We start from the raw sequence: 16,758 nt of genomic DNA on the forward strand, positions 1-16,758 counted from the left end.
GAGACAATGGGTCGACCAGGGCAGGCAGGTTTGTGGATTTTGGGAAGGAGATAGAAACGGGCCCTGCGGGGTTGGGGAACAATGAGGTTGGAGGCTGTGGGTGGGAGGTCCCCTGAGGTGATGAGGTCATGAATGGTGTTGGAGATGATGGTTTGGTGCTCGGGTGTGGGGTCATGATCGAGGCGGCGGTAGGAGGTGGTGTCGGAGAGTTGGCGTCTGGCCTCGGCAATGTAGAGGCCAGTGCGCCATACTACCACTGTACCACCCTTGTCTGCGGGTTTGATGGTGAGGTTGGGGTTGGAGCGGAGGGAGCAGAGGGCTGCCCGTTCTGTGGGGGAGAGGTTGGAGTGGGTGAGAGGGGTGGAGATGTTGAGGCGGTTAATGACTCGACGGCAGTTAGAGATGAAGAGGTCGAGGTAAGGTAGGAAGCCTGGGGGTGGTGTCCAGAGGGAGGACTCGTGTTGGAAGCGGGTGAAGGGGTCAGTGGAGGGAGGGTTAGGTTCCCGGTTGAAGAAGTAGGCGTGGAGGCGAAGGCAGCGGAAACCATTTCCACTCCTCCTCCCATTCTTTAGATGACATGTCCATCATGGGCCTCCTGCAGTGCCACAATGATGCCACCCGAAGGTTGCAGGAACAGCAACTCATATTCCGCTTGGGAACCCTGCAGCCCAATGGTATCAATGTGGACTTCACCAGCTTCAAAATTTCCCCTTCCCCCACCGCATCCCAAAACCAGCCCAGTTCGTCCCCTCCCCCCACTGCACCACACAACCAGCCCAGCTCTTTCCCTCCACCCACTGCATCCCAAAACCTGTCCAACCTGCCTCTGCCTCACTAACCTGTTCTTCCTCTCACCCATCCCTTCCTCCCACCCCAAGCCGCACCTCCATCTCCTATCTACTAACCTCATCCCACCTCCTTGACCTGTCCGTCTTCCCTGGACTGACCTATTCCCTCCCCCCACCCCCCCCCCCCCCCCCCACCCCCGACCTCCCCACCTATACTCTCCTCTCCACCTATCTTCTTTTCTCTCCATCTTTGGTCCACCTCCCCCTCTCTCCCTATTTATTCCAGAACCCTCACCCCATCCCCCTCTCTGATGAAGGGTCTAGGCCCGAAACGTCAGCTTTTGTGCTCCTGAGATGCTGCTGGGCCTGCTGTGTTCATCCAGCTTCACACTTCGTTTTCATACACTGAAAAATATTGTTTTGTGTGCTAACCAGACAAAACATACCTACATAAGTACGTCAGTGGTATCCCTGGCTTCCAAGCTGATCTTTATACGTCTATAAGACCAAAAGATATATACGTAGAACTAGGTCATTCAGCCCATCATAGCTGATATGTTTCTCAACCCCATTCTCCTGTCTTCTTTCTGTAACATTTGATCTCTCGTGACCAATGACCTGAGCTCCAGAGACTTCTGCAGCAATGAGTTCCATAAATTAACCACGCTTTGGCTGAAGAAATTCCTTCTCATCTCAGTTCTAAATGATCACTCTGAAACTGTGCCATCAGGGCCTTGTCTCTCCTACTAGTGGAAACAACTTCTCCATGTCCACTCTCTATCCAGTCCTCTCAGTATTCTGCATGTTTCAATGAAATCCTTTCTCATCCTTCTAAACTCTATTGAGTACAAACTCAGAGTCCTGAACTACTCTCCAAGTGACAAGATCTTCATTCTCAGGGTCATTCTTGTAAACCACCATTGATCCGCTCCAAGGCCAGCATATCCTTCCTTAGGTATAGGCCCCAAAATGCTGACAATGTTTCAAATGTGGTCTGAACACAGCATTATACACTTTCAGGGGTAGATCTCTGCTCTTATATTCTAGCCCTCTCAAAATGAATGCGAACATTGGATTTGCTTTCCTAACTGCCAAGACAGCCTGCATGTTAACTTTGAGAGAATCCTGATTTTGACTTCAAAGTCCCTTTGTGCTTCTGATTTCTGAAGCCTTTCCTCATTAGTAAAAAGCCCATGTCTCTATTCTTCCTACAAAAGTGCAAAGCCTCACATTTTCCTCATATTGTATTCCATGTAGAAGATTACATGAAGGATTTTGGCTCCTTCTGTAATAGATACATAAAGGTTGTTTGGGACTATTCGGTTATGATGATGACTTTCTCTATTTCTCAATTAGATTACTTAAGGGTGTTTATCTAATGCCATTGATGTATAACTCTAAACTCCAGTCCCTTGTCAATAATATATTGTGAGAGGCACTGTTTTTGTGTAATCTTATATATATTGTTTGAAGCTATTGTTGAAGAAGTCGACTGATTTTCCAGTCAAGACCATTTTCTCATCGATATAAAACAAAGGTTGTGTGATCTCTGAATCAAAGGCCCTGTGTTGCCTTGGTTTAAAATACTACACAACAAACACACTTCCCAAGAATTAATTGAATAAGTAAGTATTTCCTTCCTCTCAATTATCACATTTGTGATCTCATAGCTCTATGGTACCTTGTTCAAAATCAAACGGTTGTGGAAGCTTCATAGCTGAGGCAGATTCTAAGTATGTCCCCTCATCACACAAGGGAACTTAATTATCCCTGTTGAGATCAACGACACATCAGTGATTTCAGGTGCTTAGCCAGACAGAACAAATCCCAAAAATGTTCAGAGGGAAATACTTGGCCTTTCACTCCCTCATAACTCATTTGCAGAACTAATTTAACCAGTTAATTCCAAAAACATTTTAAAGGAATTAAATCTCATAAAACAAGAAATTGGCATGCATAAAATGCATGCAAAATATCTGCCAAAAACACAATTTTTGCAATGAGATGGCCTTTATTCAAGCTAAGAAGGCATTGATCCTAATGTTAAATTTTGGAGCTCATTTTTTGCACATTCCAATTGATGCCTGAGAAAGGAAAGTGGACCTCACTTTTAGGTAGATTATAAGACTTAAGCTGATAAAAAAGGTCCCTTTGACCACTTGTCAGTCATGCATTTCACAATCCTTGGTGATCTCTTGTTGTTGCCAAGAGTGTAAAACTTTTACTTTATAAACTGCAAACCCTCCTTGTGAATGGTTGGAAAAGGAATACTCTATGGATTTCCTTAGGAATTTATGTTTCACTCACTTTTTAATAAAACATGTCCCTTCCTGAATTCCAAGGACAAACCTGTGAGTTGATGTCATCCAAATTTAATTTAAAAATCCACTTCACTGGAGAAGAGCCTGGGGAGCTGCATCAAGTTCCTGTCGCCCATCAGTCTAATTCAAAAGATGGCTTGTCTGAGTTGGTGCACACACTTCCCTTAGCCCAACTCTTAATGGAATTGCAATTTCCATTTTACAGGAGCTTATATGGGTTTATGGAACTAAACAGAGTATCATGGACAGAAAATTGACTAAAGAATAGAAGTCAGAAAGTAAGACTGAACCATTCTTTGTCAGTTTGAATACACAGGTGCAATGTTTCCCAAGGTGGAGATTATGTGCACTGCTCACTCTGATATATGTCATAGCCTTGACACGGGCTCAGTAAGACAGTATAATTTCAAAGTCTGCAAACAATATGAGATTTGGAAATTGAGTAAAGAATGGGCAGGTTGACAACAGCCTCAGGAGAAGGTGGGCAGACTGATAAAATGGGCAGACACATGGCCTATCAACTGGCATCTTGGCACAAGTACTGTAAGCTGGCCCAGTTGATTTTACTGAGAGAGCTTGAAAACAAAACAAAGTACAAAATAGCTGGCCTGACCTGTGCAAAGTTCAGGAAGAAGAGCTGATTGTCATTCAGGTCGATCCCAGGGAGTAGGCTATCCTTCCCACTTTTCTTCACATGTAATTGATAAGCCTGTGAATATACAATCAATGTGACAGATTAGAAACTGCTAGAAACTCAGATTTCCTTGAAAGGAATGCAGGAAGGATAGTGAGAGAAATAGGTCAAATCCTCAGGTGCATCCCTCTGATAAAGCACTTGAAGCTTTAACTTATCTTCTTCTCTTTCAGCTGCTTACCAACACTTCTGCTTGTCAGCCATGCATTAGAAACTGTCCAGACATCCCGAAGAGATATTGAGCTGATTCATGTTGTTATTCATTCATTTTATTGGGAGAAAAGTGAGAAGCTGTGTGCACACAATTTCCTGAAGTGCACTCCCTGCCCAGTTATTTGCTTCAATATTTACAGGAAATGAAGCTAATACGGTGGCAATTGGCCAATCATGGGTGAAGAAACTGAAAAGGCCAGCGATTAGCAGAGCTGTATCAATCTTAACAATAATCATGTTGCTAAAATGTAACTTACATGATTACTGCCAAGTCTTACATTTCTGCAGAGACTTTAATGGGTAATTAAAGTGCTAATCCAACAAGTTCTTGAAGATACCAGAGGGGCAAAAGCCAGAGGCCATTAGTACAAAGCAAATAGTGCAGCAACATCACTCAATCAGCAAATTCCAGAGAATTACAGGATACAGTATCATTTAATCCCCTGAAATTGCTGGCTGATTCATACTTTAATAACAGGTTGGTCATTAACACCCTGTTATTATCCCAGCAATATTTAGTACAATAAATGTTTTACAAGAAACACAAGTTAAGTTCCTATTTCATCATCTCAAACACAGGGCTGGATTTTACAGGCTATCAGGCTCTCTCTCAGCAAAATGATTGACCCCTGCTGCCTTTGTAATCTTGCAGGAATTTGAAGTCTGAAGCAGCTTTAATTGGGAGTCGTCCACTTTTTAGTGGGTCGGTATAGACTTCATGGGCCGAATGGCCTGCTCCTACACTGTAGGGATTCTATGAAGCCCTCCTCAAATTGGATGGCCAGCAGCATCGTTGACACTGCAGCACTAGCCAGACACAGCAGTCACTGCTGGGAATACAGGCAGGCCCACCCACAAATCTTGAGCCAGGGGTCTCAGTGAGCAGGGAAGTTAGGGTGAGGGGGTGGGTGAGGACAGGCTCAAGAGGACAGAATTTGATTAAGGGGTGGGGGCTATGTTCAATAACGATCTCATGGATGATGGCTGTGGAGGGGAAATGGGAGTATCTTTGTTGGGTGCAGGAGAGTAAGCCCCTGCAAAGGAGGTTTACCTGCCCAACACTTGTTTACTGAACAGCAGCTGCTGGGCTTCTGATAAGGAAGTGCATGAAAGGACATGGGTTTTGCCCAGGCTTAGGTGAAAATCCAGCGGAAGCTGGTTAAGGCCCTGCAGAGACCATTACTTGACCACAGAAGCCTCAACAAAGCCAAAGGTATATGGGCCACCCAAATACTTCCTGCAGCCCAATGTGTAAAATGAATCCATTTTTCTTCATCAGGTTGGTGCGGCTCAGTCTCGATCATATCACATATTGCCGTGCTAAATTGCAATTCCATCAGCTGACTGCAAAACTGGATATGGTTCCAGTTCCAGCATCTGCACTGTTAACCAGCCAAGTGACTATAAAGTGACACTAATGGACAAACCTGACAGCTGTTTCCATTTCCACATTACATGTTTAGCAATGTTCACACGCTGAAGAGAACCACTTGAAGGGAAATGTATTTGCAACTCAAAGACTCACATTCAAATTTAACACAAATATCCTCATCTGTCTCGTCGCCTTTAAATACACTCTTTAAAATCTACCTTGATCCTACCTCCTGGTGTCACTTTATATAGCTTGCAGTCAATTGTGAAGTACCTCAGGAGGTTTGACTATATTAAAGACACTGTAAATAGTTGCTTGGTAGTCCTAAGCCCGAGTATTTTTGAAAAAGATGCATTTTGTTGAAGTTTTTCATCCCTCATTCATCAGGATAATTTGGGAGAATACCAATTCAAGGGATAAAAATCCCAATATTTACACTGTATGAGAAAAGGCAATTGAAGTAGGGTGACACGGTGGCTCAGCCGTTAGCACGGCAGCCTCACAGCACCAGGGACCCAGGTTCAATTCCAGCCTTGGGTAACTGTCTGTGTGGAGTTTGCATGTGTTTCCTCTGGGTTCTCTGGTTTCCTCCCACAGTCCAAAGATGTGCAGGCTGGGTGGATCAGCCGTGCTAAATTGCCTGCAGTGTTTAGGGGAATGGGTCTGGGTGGGATGCTTCAAGAGGCAGTGTGGACTTGTTGGGCCAAAAGCCCTGTTTCCACACTGTAGGGAATCTAATTGTTGCCAAGTGGATTCTGAAATGTGCAGACATTGTCTTGGAGAGTATATTTTAATTTCTCAAGGCAATGTCCTTACCAGTGTCAATCTCACTTATTTAAAACTTAAGCTATTGTTGCTTGATCATCTTTAATTAATTAATTCACCACGGGGGCAACACCTCTACGACTCAGAGTCCACCTGTCCACCAATGAGCAGTCTTCTCTCATTCACTACACATAATGATTTTCCCCTTGTGTTGCCATTCATCTGAATAGTCCTGTTGAGTGCAAAATGGAAAGCTTTGATAATATGTGGATATTTTTTTCCGTCATACACTATAAATGTAAGTTTTGCTGTTATTCATAAGTTGACTCACCTTGTAGGCTTGTCTGATGCCTCCATTATCTGCAATGTTCTCTCCCAGCGTATTAATGCCACTGAGCTGCCATTTGAAAAGCAAAAACATAACATAGATTAAATGAGCAAATGCTGTGGCATTCAAGAATGTTCATTTTTGGCTTTTGTGATTTTTCATATCATTACAGATCTTCTCACAGTGAATCAATGGTTGTTGGGGAGCTGGAATCAGCCATTATGAAATTCATTTCCTGGATTAGTAGCCCAAGTAGAAAAGGTAGGCCAGGAATTTGCACGCAGCTTCTCCTATTTTGCTATCTATCTGGTGAAGTCATAGCTCTCAAGGAAATTCTTGCTTTATGTTAACACTTGTGATTAAGCTGGAGAGGTTAGCAAAAAGCAAGGGTTAAGGGTTTAACCAGATGGGTGTGTGTGATTAGAATAGCTATATCAAATCGCCTGTTTGCATTTGCAATTTCTCTGTATCTTTTTCACCAACTCCATCTCTTTAATGGCTGCACTTACTTGTTAAAATATACTTTCAATGTACCTAACTGCTCTATAGAACCTCAATAAAGATGGCCAATCCAATGAGTGTTAGACAATGAGTGTCAGTGGAGATGAACCGGAGGTTTGGGAGAATAGAAGGAACATAAAGTTTTCAGGGAAAATGACCAGACAGAGTTCAGCAGGTGGCACCATTTTTGTCTTCCAACAGCTCATCTTTTATACGGTGTGAGGTCTTGCTTAGATTCTGTCCATGTTTTAAACTGGGGTCCGTTTTTTGTTTGAGCAAAACAGAATGTATCTGCAACTACACAAACATCTTGGATGAAATAATTTATGCAATACAGCAAAGTTATGAAATCTGCAGTTCATATGACTCTGTTCCATTATCTCAAGCACCTGGCCTATCATGTTGCTAACACCTTTATTTGGAATGAGCCATCCCTTAAGAGTCTCTACTATTAGTACTCACTTGCCTTACTTAACCTTCCTTGTTTAATCAGAAATGCCAGTTATTAATCCAAATGAATTGAAAAGTACAAAATTTGTGTTGAACCTTAAAATAAGGCATAGAAATGTGGATACTAGAGATCTGAAACACACAACAGGAAAGCTCAAACAGGAGTTCTCTCTCCACAGATCTTGCCAGATCTACTGAATTTCGTCAGCAATTTCTGATTTTGTATTGACCTTAGTCAGTCAAGTCATGGCTGACCAAGTCAACTTCTGCTTATCGTGTTGTAAAAAGGCTATGTTTGCTGCCAATGTGATTTATGACTATACACTTACCACCAATGCGGTCATAATGCATGGGAAGCTACTACCAGAGATGCTGCAGGAACTGCCTGCATCAAAGAATATGATCAATGAACATTGAGCAACGCCAAAATATGTTAACAGGAGCGCCACCAATAAAATGCATCTTTTTCAAATGTTTCTTTGATGTGTAGAGTTTTAAGTGTGATCTCCCTGTTAGCTTAAAGTGCAGTTAAGGATTTTAGCATTGACATCCTGTTCCAGTGCAATGTATAGTGCATCAAAGTGACTTGGCCAATGTTGTCTATCTCATATGCTGGAGGCAAGGATGCCCTGAGGCATGATATATTGGCGAGACTATGTAGAAGCTACAACAACAGATAAATAGGCACTACACAATGATCACCAGACAGGGGTATTTCCCTTCCAGTGGGAGAATCACTTCAGGGTCAAGGACATTCAGTCTCCGATCTTCGGGTAAGTGTTGTCCAAGGTGGACTTTGTGATACACAACAACGCAAATTTGATGAGCAGAGGCTTATAGCCAAGTTCCATGTCCATGAGAAAGGCCTCAATTGTAGTCTTGGTCGCACTACAGGTGACCCCACCACACTATATATTCTCCCCCTCTCTCTCTCTCTCTCACATTCTCTCTCACACACACACACACACACACACACACACACACACACACACACACACACACACACACACACACACACACACACACACACACAATTTCATCCAAGATGTTTGTGTAGTCGTAGATACATTCTGCTTGTTACAATGACTTGAGAATATTCTGGATTTGGCATTTTAATCAGGAATCTCCTCCCTTACTGATTAATGAATCAACAAGAGGCGGCCAATTTTTGGGTTGTTACCTCTCTGCTTATACATTCTGTGTCTTATAACTTCCCTCTCGCACTATGCCTCAGGAAGGAGCTGAGCTATGAAAGTTTGCATTTTCAAATAAAACTGTTGGACTATAACCTAGTGTCATGTGATATTTGACTGCATCAAAGGGGTACAAAAACTCTGGGGAATTACAAACACTGGTTTACAAGGATAATGGTTGTTCTAATTATGGAAGTTCTGATAAGAGTCAACACATACAGAAGGTTTTAGCTTGTGGGAAGAGAACAGCTAGCGCCCACCAACAGAAGATCGCCAACAAAAATTCAGAAGTAACTTCTGCATTAAAAGCATGCTGAGAATATGGACCTCGCTATTACAGGTGGAGAAAAAACAGACTAAATTAATAATAGGTTTCATTGCTTTTAAGTGAAAGCATACAAATGAAAACAGAATAGAGTATTATACTGAGAAAGTTAAATGATGAAAGATGAAAGAAGCTTCGAGTGGAGGATAAATGCTGGGAAAATCTTGTTGAGTCTAAAGGCCCTTTCTGTGTACAGAATAAATCAATGTAAACAAAAATAAATGTAACAAAGATTTCTAACTTGTTGACTTACATGTTGTCCGCCTGCCAGATCCCATGAAAAGTTGCCATATTCATACACCATGCATTGTGAGAGCTCTTTAAAATTCCGGGCTGATTGCTTAGTCCACCAGTCCATGAGGTTTCCTTCCTTATCAAAGTTACGACCTGCATCAGGGATACCGGTTAGTTTGGTAGAATCCCAGCTTGACACCAAAACCCACAAGCTCATCAGCTTAGAACTAATTGGTTGGTCTCACCATTGTCATCGAATCCGTGAGTGATTTCATGGCCAATGACCATGCCAATAGCACCAAAGTTCAATGCACTTGGCTGTCCTTTTTCAAAGAAAGGTGGCTGAAGAATGCCTGCTGGGAAAACTATCATAAAATAAACTTGAATTAATAACCAGGAAGAGGAATGATCATTACAACATTCTTGTCCTTACCTCCTATCTTTGTAACCTTTAAAACTCCAGCTCATACCATCTGCTCTCCTGAACTAGAGCCTCCACACATTTGTCTTCCACCTTCCCCATGCCAACAGTCCTGACACTTCTACATGTAGTGCCTTAGGGGGTTTGTCATCCACTTGAAGAGGCAGATGGGACCTCGGTGTAACAACTTATTCAACAAGTAAGGCACCCGCACTGTACTGAAATGATAATCCACATGCTCGAGCCTCTAGGGTTCGGCTTCCCACAAACTTCCAAATCCAATGTGACAGCGCAATCCACTGAGCTACAACTAACAACACAACCACAGTTTGTTAGTTTATGTAAATCTATTCAGCCGTGGCTATATTTTATTGCAGCAAAGGTTGAGGGATGATGTGTTAGAGAAGTTCATGCCCATGAAAGGTTTCAATTCATGTAAGCATAAGAAAATGTCAAAAACTAGGTGTCACAAATACAAAGATCATCATTAATAAATCCAATAAAGGAGTTTCTGATCAGGAGACAAGAATGTTAATTATTGAGCAGAATCTGAAATGAGGGCAGAAGTAGCTGCTCTGGCCCAAGGCCTGTCTGGAAGCTCCAGCCTCTTGAACAGAAATTGGACTCTTATTTGGTTCAGGACAAGATTTTCACCCTCATATGAGATGATGGCTCCCATTCAGAGCAGCTGGATAACAGTCACTGGAACTGGAAAGCTAAGTGAAGGCATAGGTTCTGCCTGTGCCTGGGCGTGCTAAACAGTGAGAGGAAACAAGAAGGGCTGGGGAGCACTCTATCAAGGGGGAGGGGATCCCCAGGATATCCAAACAGATGGGATTCCAACTAGGCTACCTCAGCTTACTCTGCAGCTCTCACATCATCTAGTTGGAAACATAACTATCTTCATTGGCCCATTGGTTTGAAGGACTACCCAACTACTTCCCTTACCCTGCTAGTGCAATTCCAAGGAAAAAAGCAGGGGACAGTCATGGCACATATTTGGCCCCCATCACGCCACCCAATGTTATTCCACAAAGTTGTTATCATGCTCACAGTGGAAGGTAGGTTGTTGGAAATGTGGGGAAGCATTTAATTTACACCTATTTACTGGGAGATCATTTGTCTACTGCCTCCACTGGAAAATTTTGGATGAAGAAGGAAACAAAGGAGAGAAGAATGTAGTAAGGAGATGCAACAGTACGGATAAGGGAAAAAGGTTTCAATTTGGACAACAGATCTATGCTGTACTGAGATTAATTTCAACTGTCAATTAAATTGAATTCACACTACTGTCAAATAATGACTAAATGGTAAAAATAGGAAGCTCAGAAAAGCAGCAAGTTTAGGGCAGTATAAGTTAAGCATGAAGGTTGCCACAGAAAATATAGTATATTTGAAAAATTAATTTTCTTCTTCACAAGAAGGGACCTGACATTGCTTGGCATGAGCTGGAGCTGCATGACAAATTAATGCTCATTCACTGTCTCAAACATAAAATAGCCTAATAAATTCACATCTGGTCTCATTTCATTAAAATGTTTCCAGCCTTTAATGGAAAGTGGGTATGACTAGCAAGGCAAGTTTTTGCAGCCAGACCAGCTGGGACTCAGCCATATTGCTGTGGGTCTGGAGTCGCGTGCAGGCTACACCAAGTAAAGATGGCGGATTTGCTTCCTGAAAGGACATCTGTGAGCCAAATGGATTTACACAATAATCAATGGTAGTTTCATCATTTCAATTACTAAGGCTTGTTTCATAATTCCAGGCTTAACTAATATGAGTTTAACCTCTTCCATTTGCTACGGCAGAACTTGAACATAGGTCCCATCCAAAATATTAATTTAAAAGCAGAATATTGTGGATGCTGGAGACCTGAAATAAAAACTGTAATTGCTCGAAAAGGTCAGCAAATCTGGCAGCATCTAGGGAGAGGGAAATAGAGGTAATGTTTTGAACATAAGTTCCAAAAAAGACATTTGCTGCATTCATTGCTCACAATGAGGACTCCTCCACATTGACGAAATGAAGTGTAGACACTGCTCGTAAATAAGACCCTGAGCAGTTGTTGCCTGCCACTTTAACACACCTCCCTGTTCCTTGACCAAATCTTCTGTCTCTGGCTTGCTGCAGCATTCCTGTGAAGCTCAACACAAGCTGGAAGGACAATACCCCACTTTCCACTTGGGGACCGTGCAACCCTCCGGACTCAATATAGAGGTCAATAATTTATGGCCTAAACTCTCCCATGTCCTAGCCCCTACCCTACACACCAGACCTTGTTATCACGTAGCTTGCCATTACACATCCACTGTTGTTAATCACTAACAGTCCCCATTAACAACTATTCACCATCCTACCCAGATCATTATCAACACCTTTGCCTTTCGAACTTTTCTTCTCTCTCTTCTGGCTCTATCCTATCGTTTACTCCCTACCCTATCCCCCTTCTTATTATCAGCATATAAACTGACGTTTTCCCGGCTACCATCAGTTCTGAGGAAGGGTCACCAGAACTAAAACTTTAACTCTGATATTTCCTTCACAGATGCTGCCCGACCTGCTGAGCTTCTCCAGCTATTTATGTTTTTGTTCCAAAAAAGACTTATTGGACTCCAAATGGTAATTCAGTTTTTTTTCTCTCCACAAATGCTGCCAGACCTGTAGAGTTTCTCCAGCACTTTTGGTTTCATTTCAGATCATAGATGCACCATTGCCATCATTTCCATTAGCCTGGAAAGCTGACATTCATCTTGGACAAATGCTGAAGTATTCCGTAAAACCTAGGTAAAGATGCTTGATTGAATGCTGAGTGTACTTCAAGTTGTAGTACACTCAGCATTCAATCAAGCATCTTTACCTAGGTTTAAGTATTGTCATTTAAGTATTGTCTTTACCCTAATGGTGCCCATGAGAGTTAGAAAGAAAACCAGAACCTAGATTGCTGTACTGATTCAGGATATTTATTGATCCTGATTACGATTTATCATAACAAAACCTCCCAGCGTGTTTCACAGGAACCCTAAGCAACAGTTTCCAAACCCACGCCCACTATTATACAGAGGCACAAGAGGAGCAACTACATGAGAGCAGTACCACCTGTAAGTTCTCCTCCAAGCCGATCACCCTCCTGATTTGGAAATATATCACTGTTCCTTCAGTGCCATTGGGTCAAATTCCTGGAACTACCTCCCTAACAGCTTTGTGGATGTACCTACATCAAATCGATTTCAGTGGTTCAAGAAGGCAGCGCCCCACCATCTTCCCAAGGCCATGATGTGGAGGTGCCGGTATTGAACTGGGGCGGACAAGGTCAGAAATCACATGACACCAGGTTACTGTCCAACAGGTTTATTTGAAAACACAAGCTTTCGGAGCCTTGCCTCTTCCTCAGGTGCTAGTCAGAGAGGTGACATCAAACTCAGAAAAGATCAAAGGGTCAAACAACTGATCAGGCTGTACTAAACAAGCCTAAGATGTTGTTAATTCTTTAATCAGTTACAAGGTTCTAATTAATATGTATATGCAAGTCGCCAAATTTCTTTCAAGTCACTGCCCTGAGAGAACTAATGCTTTTATCAGTGTAAACAAGAGGTGACATTTTAGGTTAGACAATGCTTGTAAGGCATGAGGCCTTGTTTAGAATCTATGTTTTTGGTTTGGAGTCAGGCTGGTTTTATTTCTAAAGTAGGAATTTACAAAATGCCACATTGATAGACTGTCTATAAATTGTGTGCTTTTTGAACAAAATACAACGTATCAGCAAATACAAATTCACCCCACGGATTTACATGTGTGTGCGTGAATGTGTACATGTGTGTGCGTGTGTCGGAGAGAGTGAGTGAGTGAGTTTATGTGTGTGTGAGACAGAGTGACTGAGTGAGTGTCTGTGTGTGTGTCTATGAGAGAGAAAGAGAGAGAGAGAGAGAGAGAGAGAGAGAAAGGACAAGGAGAGACAGTGTTTGTGTGTGTATGTATGTGTGAGTGGGGAGAGCAAGAGAAGAGGAGTCATGCGTGTATGGGAGACAGCAATGAAACCTTTAATTCTCTCAGGCAGTGTCTTGAAACAAATTTGGGGAATAACATACACATATTAAGCAATTCAAACTTCCATCTGATTAAAGATTTAACAGCATCTTAGGCTTGTTTAATACATCCTCATCAGTGGTGTGACTCTTTAATCTTTTACGTATAAATTCTGTGTCTGATGCCACATCTCTCATTAACACTTGAAGAAGGAGCAAGGCTCCAATAGCTTGTGTTATCAAATAAACTGGTTGGACTATAACATGGTGTCATGTGATTTCTGATCCTTCCAAGGGTACCAAGGGCTGGGGAATAATTGTTGGCTCAGCCAGTGATGCTCACACCCTGATTATAAGAAAAAAGAACAATTAGCCAAAATTTGTCAAAGAAGGAGGTATTACAAGTATAGTGTCCTAGAAAGATATAGTAGTAAATTTAAAAGCGCAGATGTAAAGGAGAGAGAGAGCTGATGATAATTTGGGATAAAGTACCAGAGTTTTAAGGACTTGGAAACTGAAGCCAAGGCAGTCAATGATAACGAGTGAAAATCAGTCCGATACAAGAGGCCAGTGTTGTGGGGGAACAGATATGTCAGATGTTTGACGACTGGAGCACAATGCAGAAACAGTGAGGATGTAAAGGGATTGAACACATGGATGAGGATTTTAACTAGGAGGTTTTGGTAGAGTGGGACACAATGTAGCTGGGAGACCACAATGGTGGTTGTACACAGGAATTACAGTAAGTGAAATTATTGGCACAATCAGCATTGGATTTAGATGTGATTTGGCTTCCTACCCAACTTCTCAGCATGCTAAAGAAATTATTTTTTTCTCACCAATGAGGTGCATTTACAGAATGGATTGTTGGATGATGTTGATAAGGTGAGGTCTCATTTGCCTTTTGAGGTGGATATCAAATATCGTTCGAAATAACTGAAGAAAGCCGAAGAGTTCTCCTTGTTTTCCTGTCCAATACTTGTGGCTTGAGCAATACCTGCAAAAATTTATCTAGTCATTTGGCCCAATGCCGTCCTTGAGAGCTTGCTATGTATAATTTGGCTATTATTCCCTTACTCCAATAGTGAGTATATTTCTAAAGCAATTCATTGCTTGCAAAGTGAATTGAGACATATCGAGGTGATGGAATCCACAATATAAATGCAAGTTTCTCCTTCCTTTAACAAGAAAAACAGATTTATGAAAGTTGACACTGAACACTTTTAAACATCTTCCAATAGACAAGATTCCTCCATGCGTGATTTATTTTTGGTGGAGGTCTTGTTGCTTTTGATCTCTTCGATCAGACTTCCAACAATCTGACATCCTGCTCCAATGATAAAACAATCAGGCTACGATGACTGTTTTCTCTGTCCAAAAATAAGGTCAACTTGGGAATAGTTGGACATTCACAAAGGTGGTAATTCTCTCTTAATGCTTTATTTACATTTTCAATACCGACAACTTTAATTAAAACAATGTTAACCAATCAGATTTTCCTATTTCAACTAATGTAAAAACTATAGTTAGGCTGTGTGGGACCTTGCTCCTCAGAAAATAAAAATTAAAACACTATACTTCTCAGTTGAAAAACTGTATGCCTTAGGACAACATAACTCAAATAAAATTAAACTAAAAATAAGAAATATGCAAATACTTTCTTCTTACCTCCTTCTCACTGCTGCCTCCTGCTGGCTGACTCTCACTGCTTGCTGCTTCCCTTTTCCAAACCTTTGCTGTGAGCAAGGGCCTGGAAGAGGAGCTATGAGAGGGAAGAGGTCAGTGAAGGAGGGAGAGGAGCTGCAGTTGGGTGGATCAGGAAGGGAAACAGGATGGAGAAAAGCTGGAGACATCATCAGTGAGTGGACGAGATGACACGCAGCAGAGGTTGGGATGAGCATGGAGCAGCTATGGATATGAGAGGACATGAGCACAAAGGGTCGATGAATAGGAGATCGATGAGGTGCAGGGCAGTGGGGTGTGTGAGCAAGCAGGTCAGTGAGCAGGGCAGTCTCTCCCGGCAAACAGGAGAGTTGGAATAAGGCTGGCAAGTGGGAGGATCGGTGAGTACGAGGAGCTGAAAAATGGAAGCGTCGGTGAATGTGAAAGTAAGGGTCTGGTTATAGCAAAAAAACCATTCAGCAATACAGATCTGTGCTGGTGTTTATACTCTGCCAAGCCTTCTACTTAACTCTACCTCACTCCAACATAACCTTCCATTCCTTACTCCCTTGTGTGTATTTAGCTTCTCTTTAAATGTGTTGATATTATTCATCTCAGCCAAAATCTGCAGTGGAACATTACACATTCTCAACACTCTCAGAGTAAAGAAGATTCTCATAAATTGCTTGTTGGATGTATTAATGACCACTTCTTTATGAACCTCAGTACCGGACCCCATGTGGAGACATCATTTCTCCATCTACCTGATTGAAAACTTCCATAATTTTAAAATCTCTTTCCCAATAGTTATAATGTCCTATAACTTAGGTAATTCTTGAAAATCAAAGGCAGGCATAGTTATGGAAGTTATACATCATAAAAGTCAAAGTGTGTGGCTGTCCTACTAGCATGCACTTTTTCTCCAAAAGCAAAACTTCACCCAACACTTTGTTAACAATCTAAGAGTTAGCAAAGTCTCAATAATAGCCTTTTGTTTGTCACATGGGCAAATTTGATTTCAGCTTGGAATAACGGCTATTTACTGTGGACCTCCACAACAATAAAATCAATTTACTGTATATACCAACGTAAAAGTCAAGTTTTTTAGACTATTTTTTACGGTTAAATTTATGGGGTCAACAATATATAGACACTACTTTTCATGGGCTGAAATTCATGCTTCAGACCAAAATACCATATCATTAGCAGAAGCCCAACTGATCTCTGAACAAAAAGGAAAAAGAATACAATGAATTATGGTAATTGCCAGATTAAAAAACAAAGGAAACAAAAATGAACTAGTAAGCTTTCATTTATACATACAAAAAGTGAAGTAATAATGTGAGAATACAAAGTGTGGAGCTGGATGAACACAGCAGGCCAAGCAGCATCTTAGGAGCACAAAAGCTGATGTTTCAGGCCTAGACCCTTCATCAGAGAGGGGGATGGGGAGAGGATTCTGAAGTAAA

General features: G+C 41.8%; 1 protein-coding gene across 3 annotated transcripts in view; it reads right to left on the reverse strand.

Moving 5' to 3' along the window:
- The window catches only part of LOC125457448 (neprilysin-like), a 206,318-nt gene that overhangs the window by 17,503 nt on the left and 172,057 nt on the right, over positions 1–16,758 (reverse strand). For all 3 annotated transcript variants that reach the window (XM_059651202.1, XM_059651203.1, XM_059651204.1), the window contains 4 exons: positions 9,430–9,549; positions 9,204–9,337; positions 6,485–6,550; positions 3,723–3,818 (listed from right to left, as the gene is read on the reverse strand). In XM_059651202.1, coding sequence (XP_059507185.1) covers positions 3,723–3,818; positions 6,485–6,550; positions 9,204–9,337; positions 9,430–9,549 — 416 coding nt within the window. The remainder of the gene's footprint in view (positions 1–3,722; positions 3,819–6,484; positions 6,551–9,203; positions 9,338–9,429; positions 9,550–16,758) is intronic.

This window comes from Stegostoma tigrinum, chromosome 14 (assembly GCF_030684315.1).
Source record: "Stegostoma tigrinum isolate sSteTig4 chromosome 14, sSteTig4.hap1, whole genome shotgun sequence".
Lineage (NCBI taxonomy): Eukaryota > Metazoa > Chordata > Chondrichthyes > Orectolobiformes > Stegostomatidae > Stegostoma > Stegostoma tigrinum.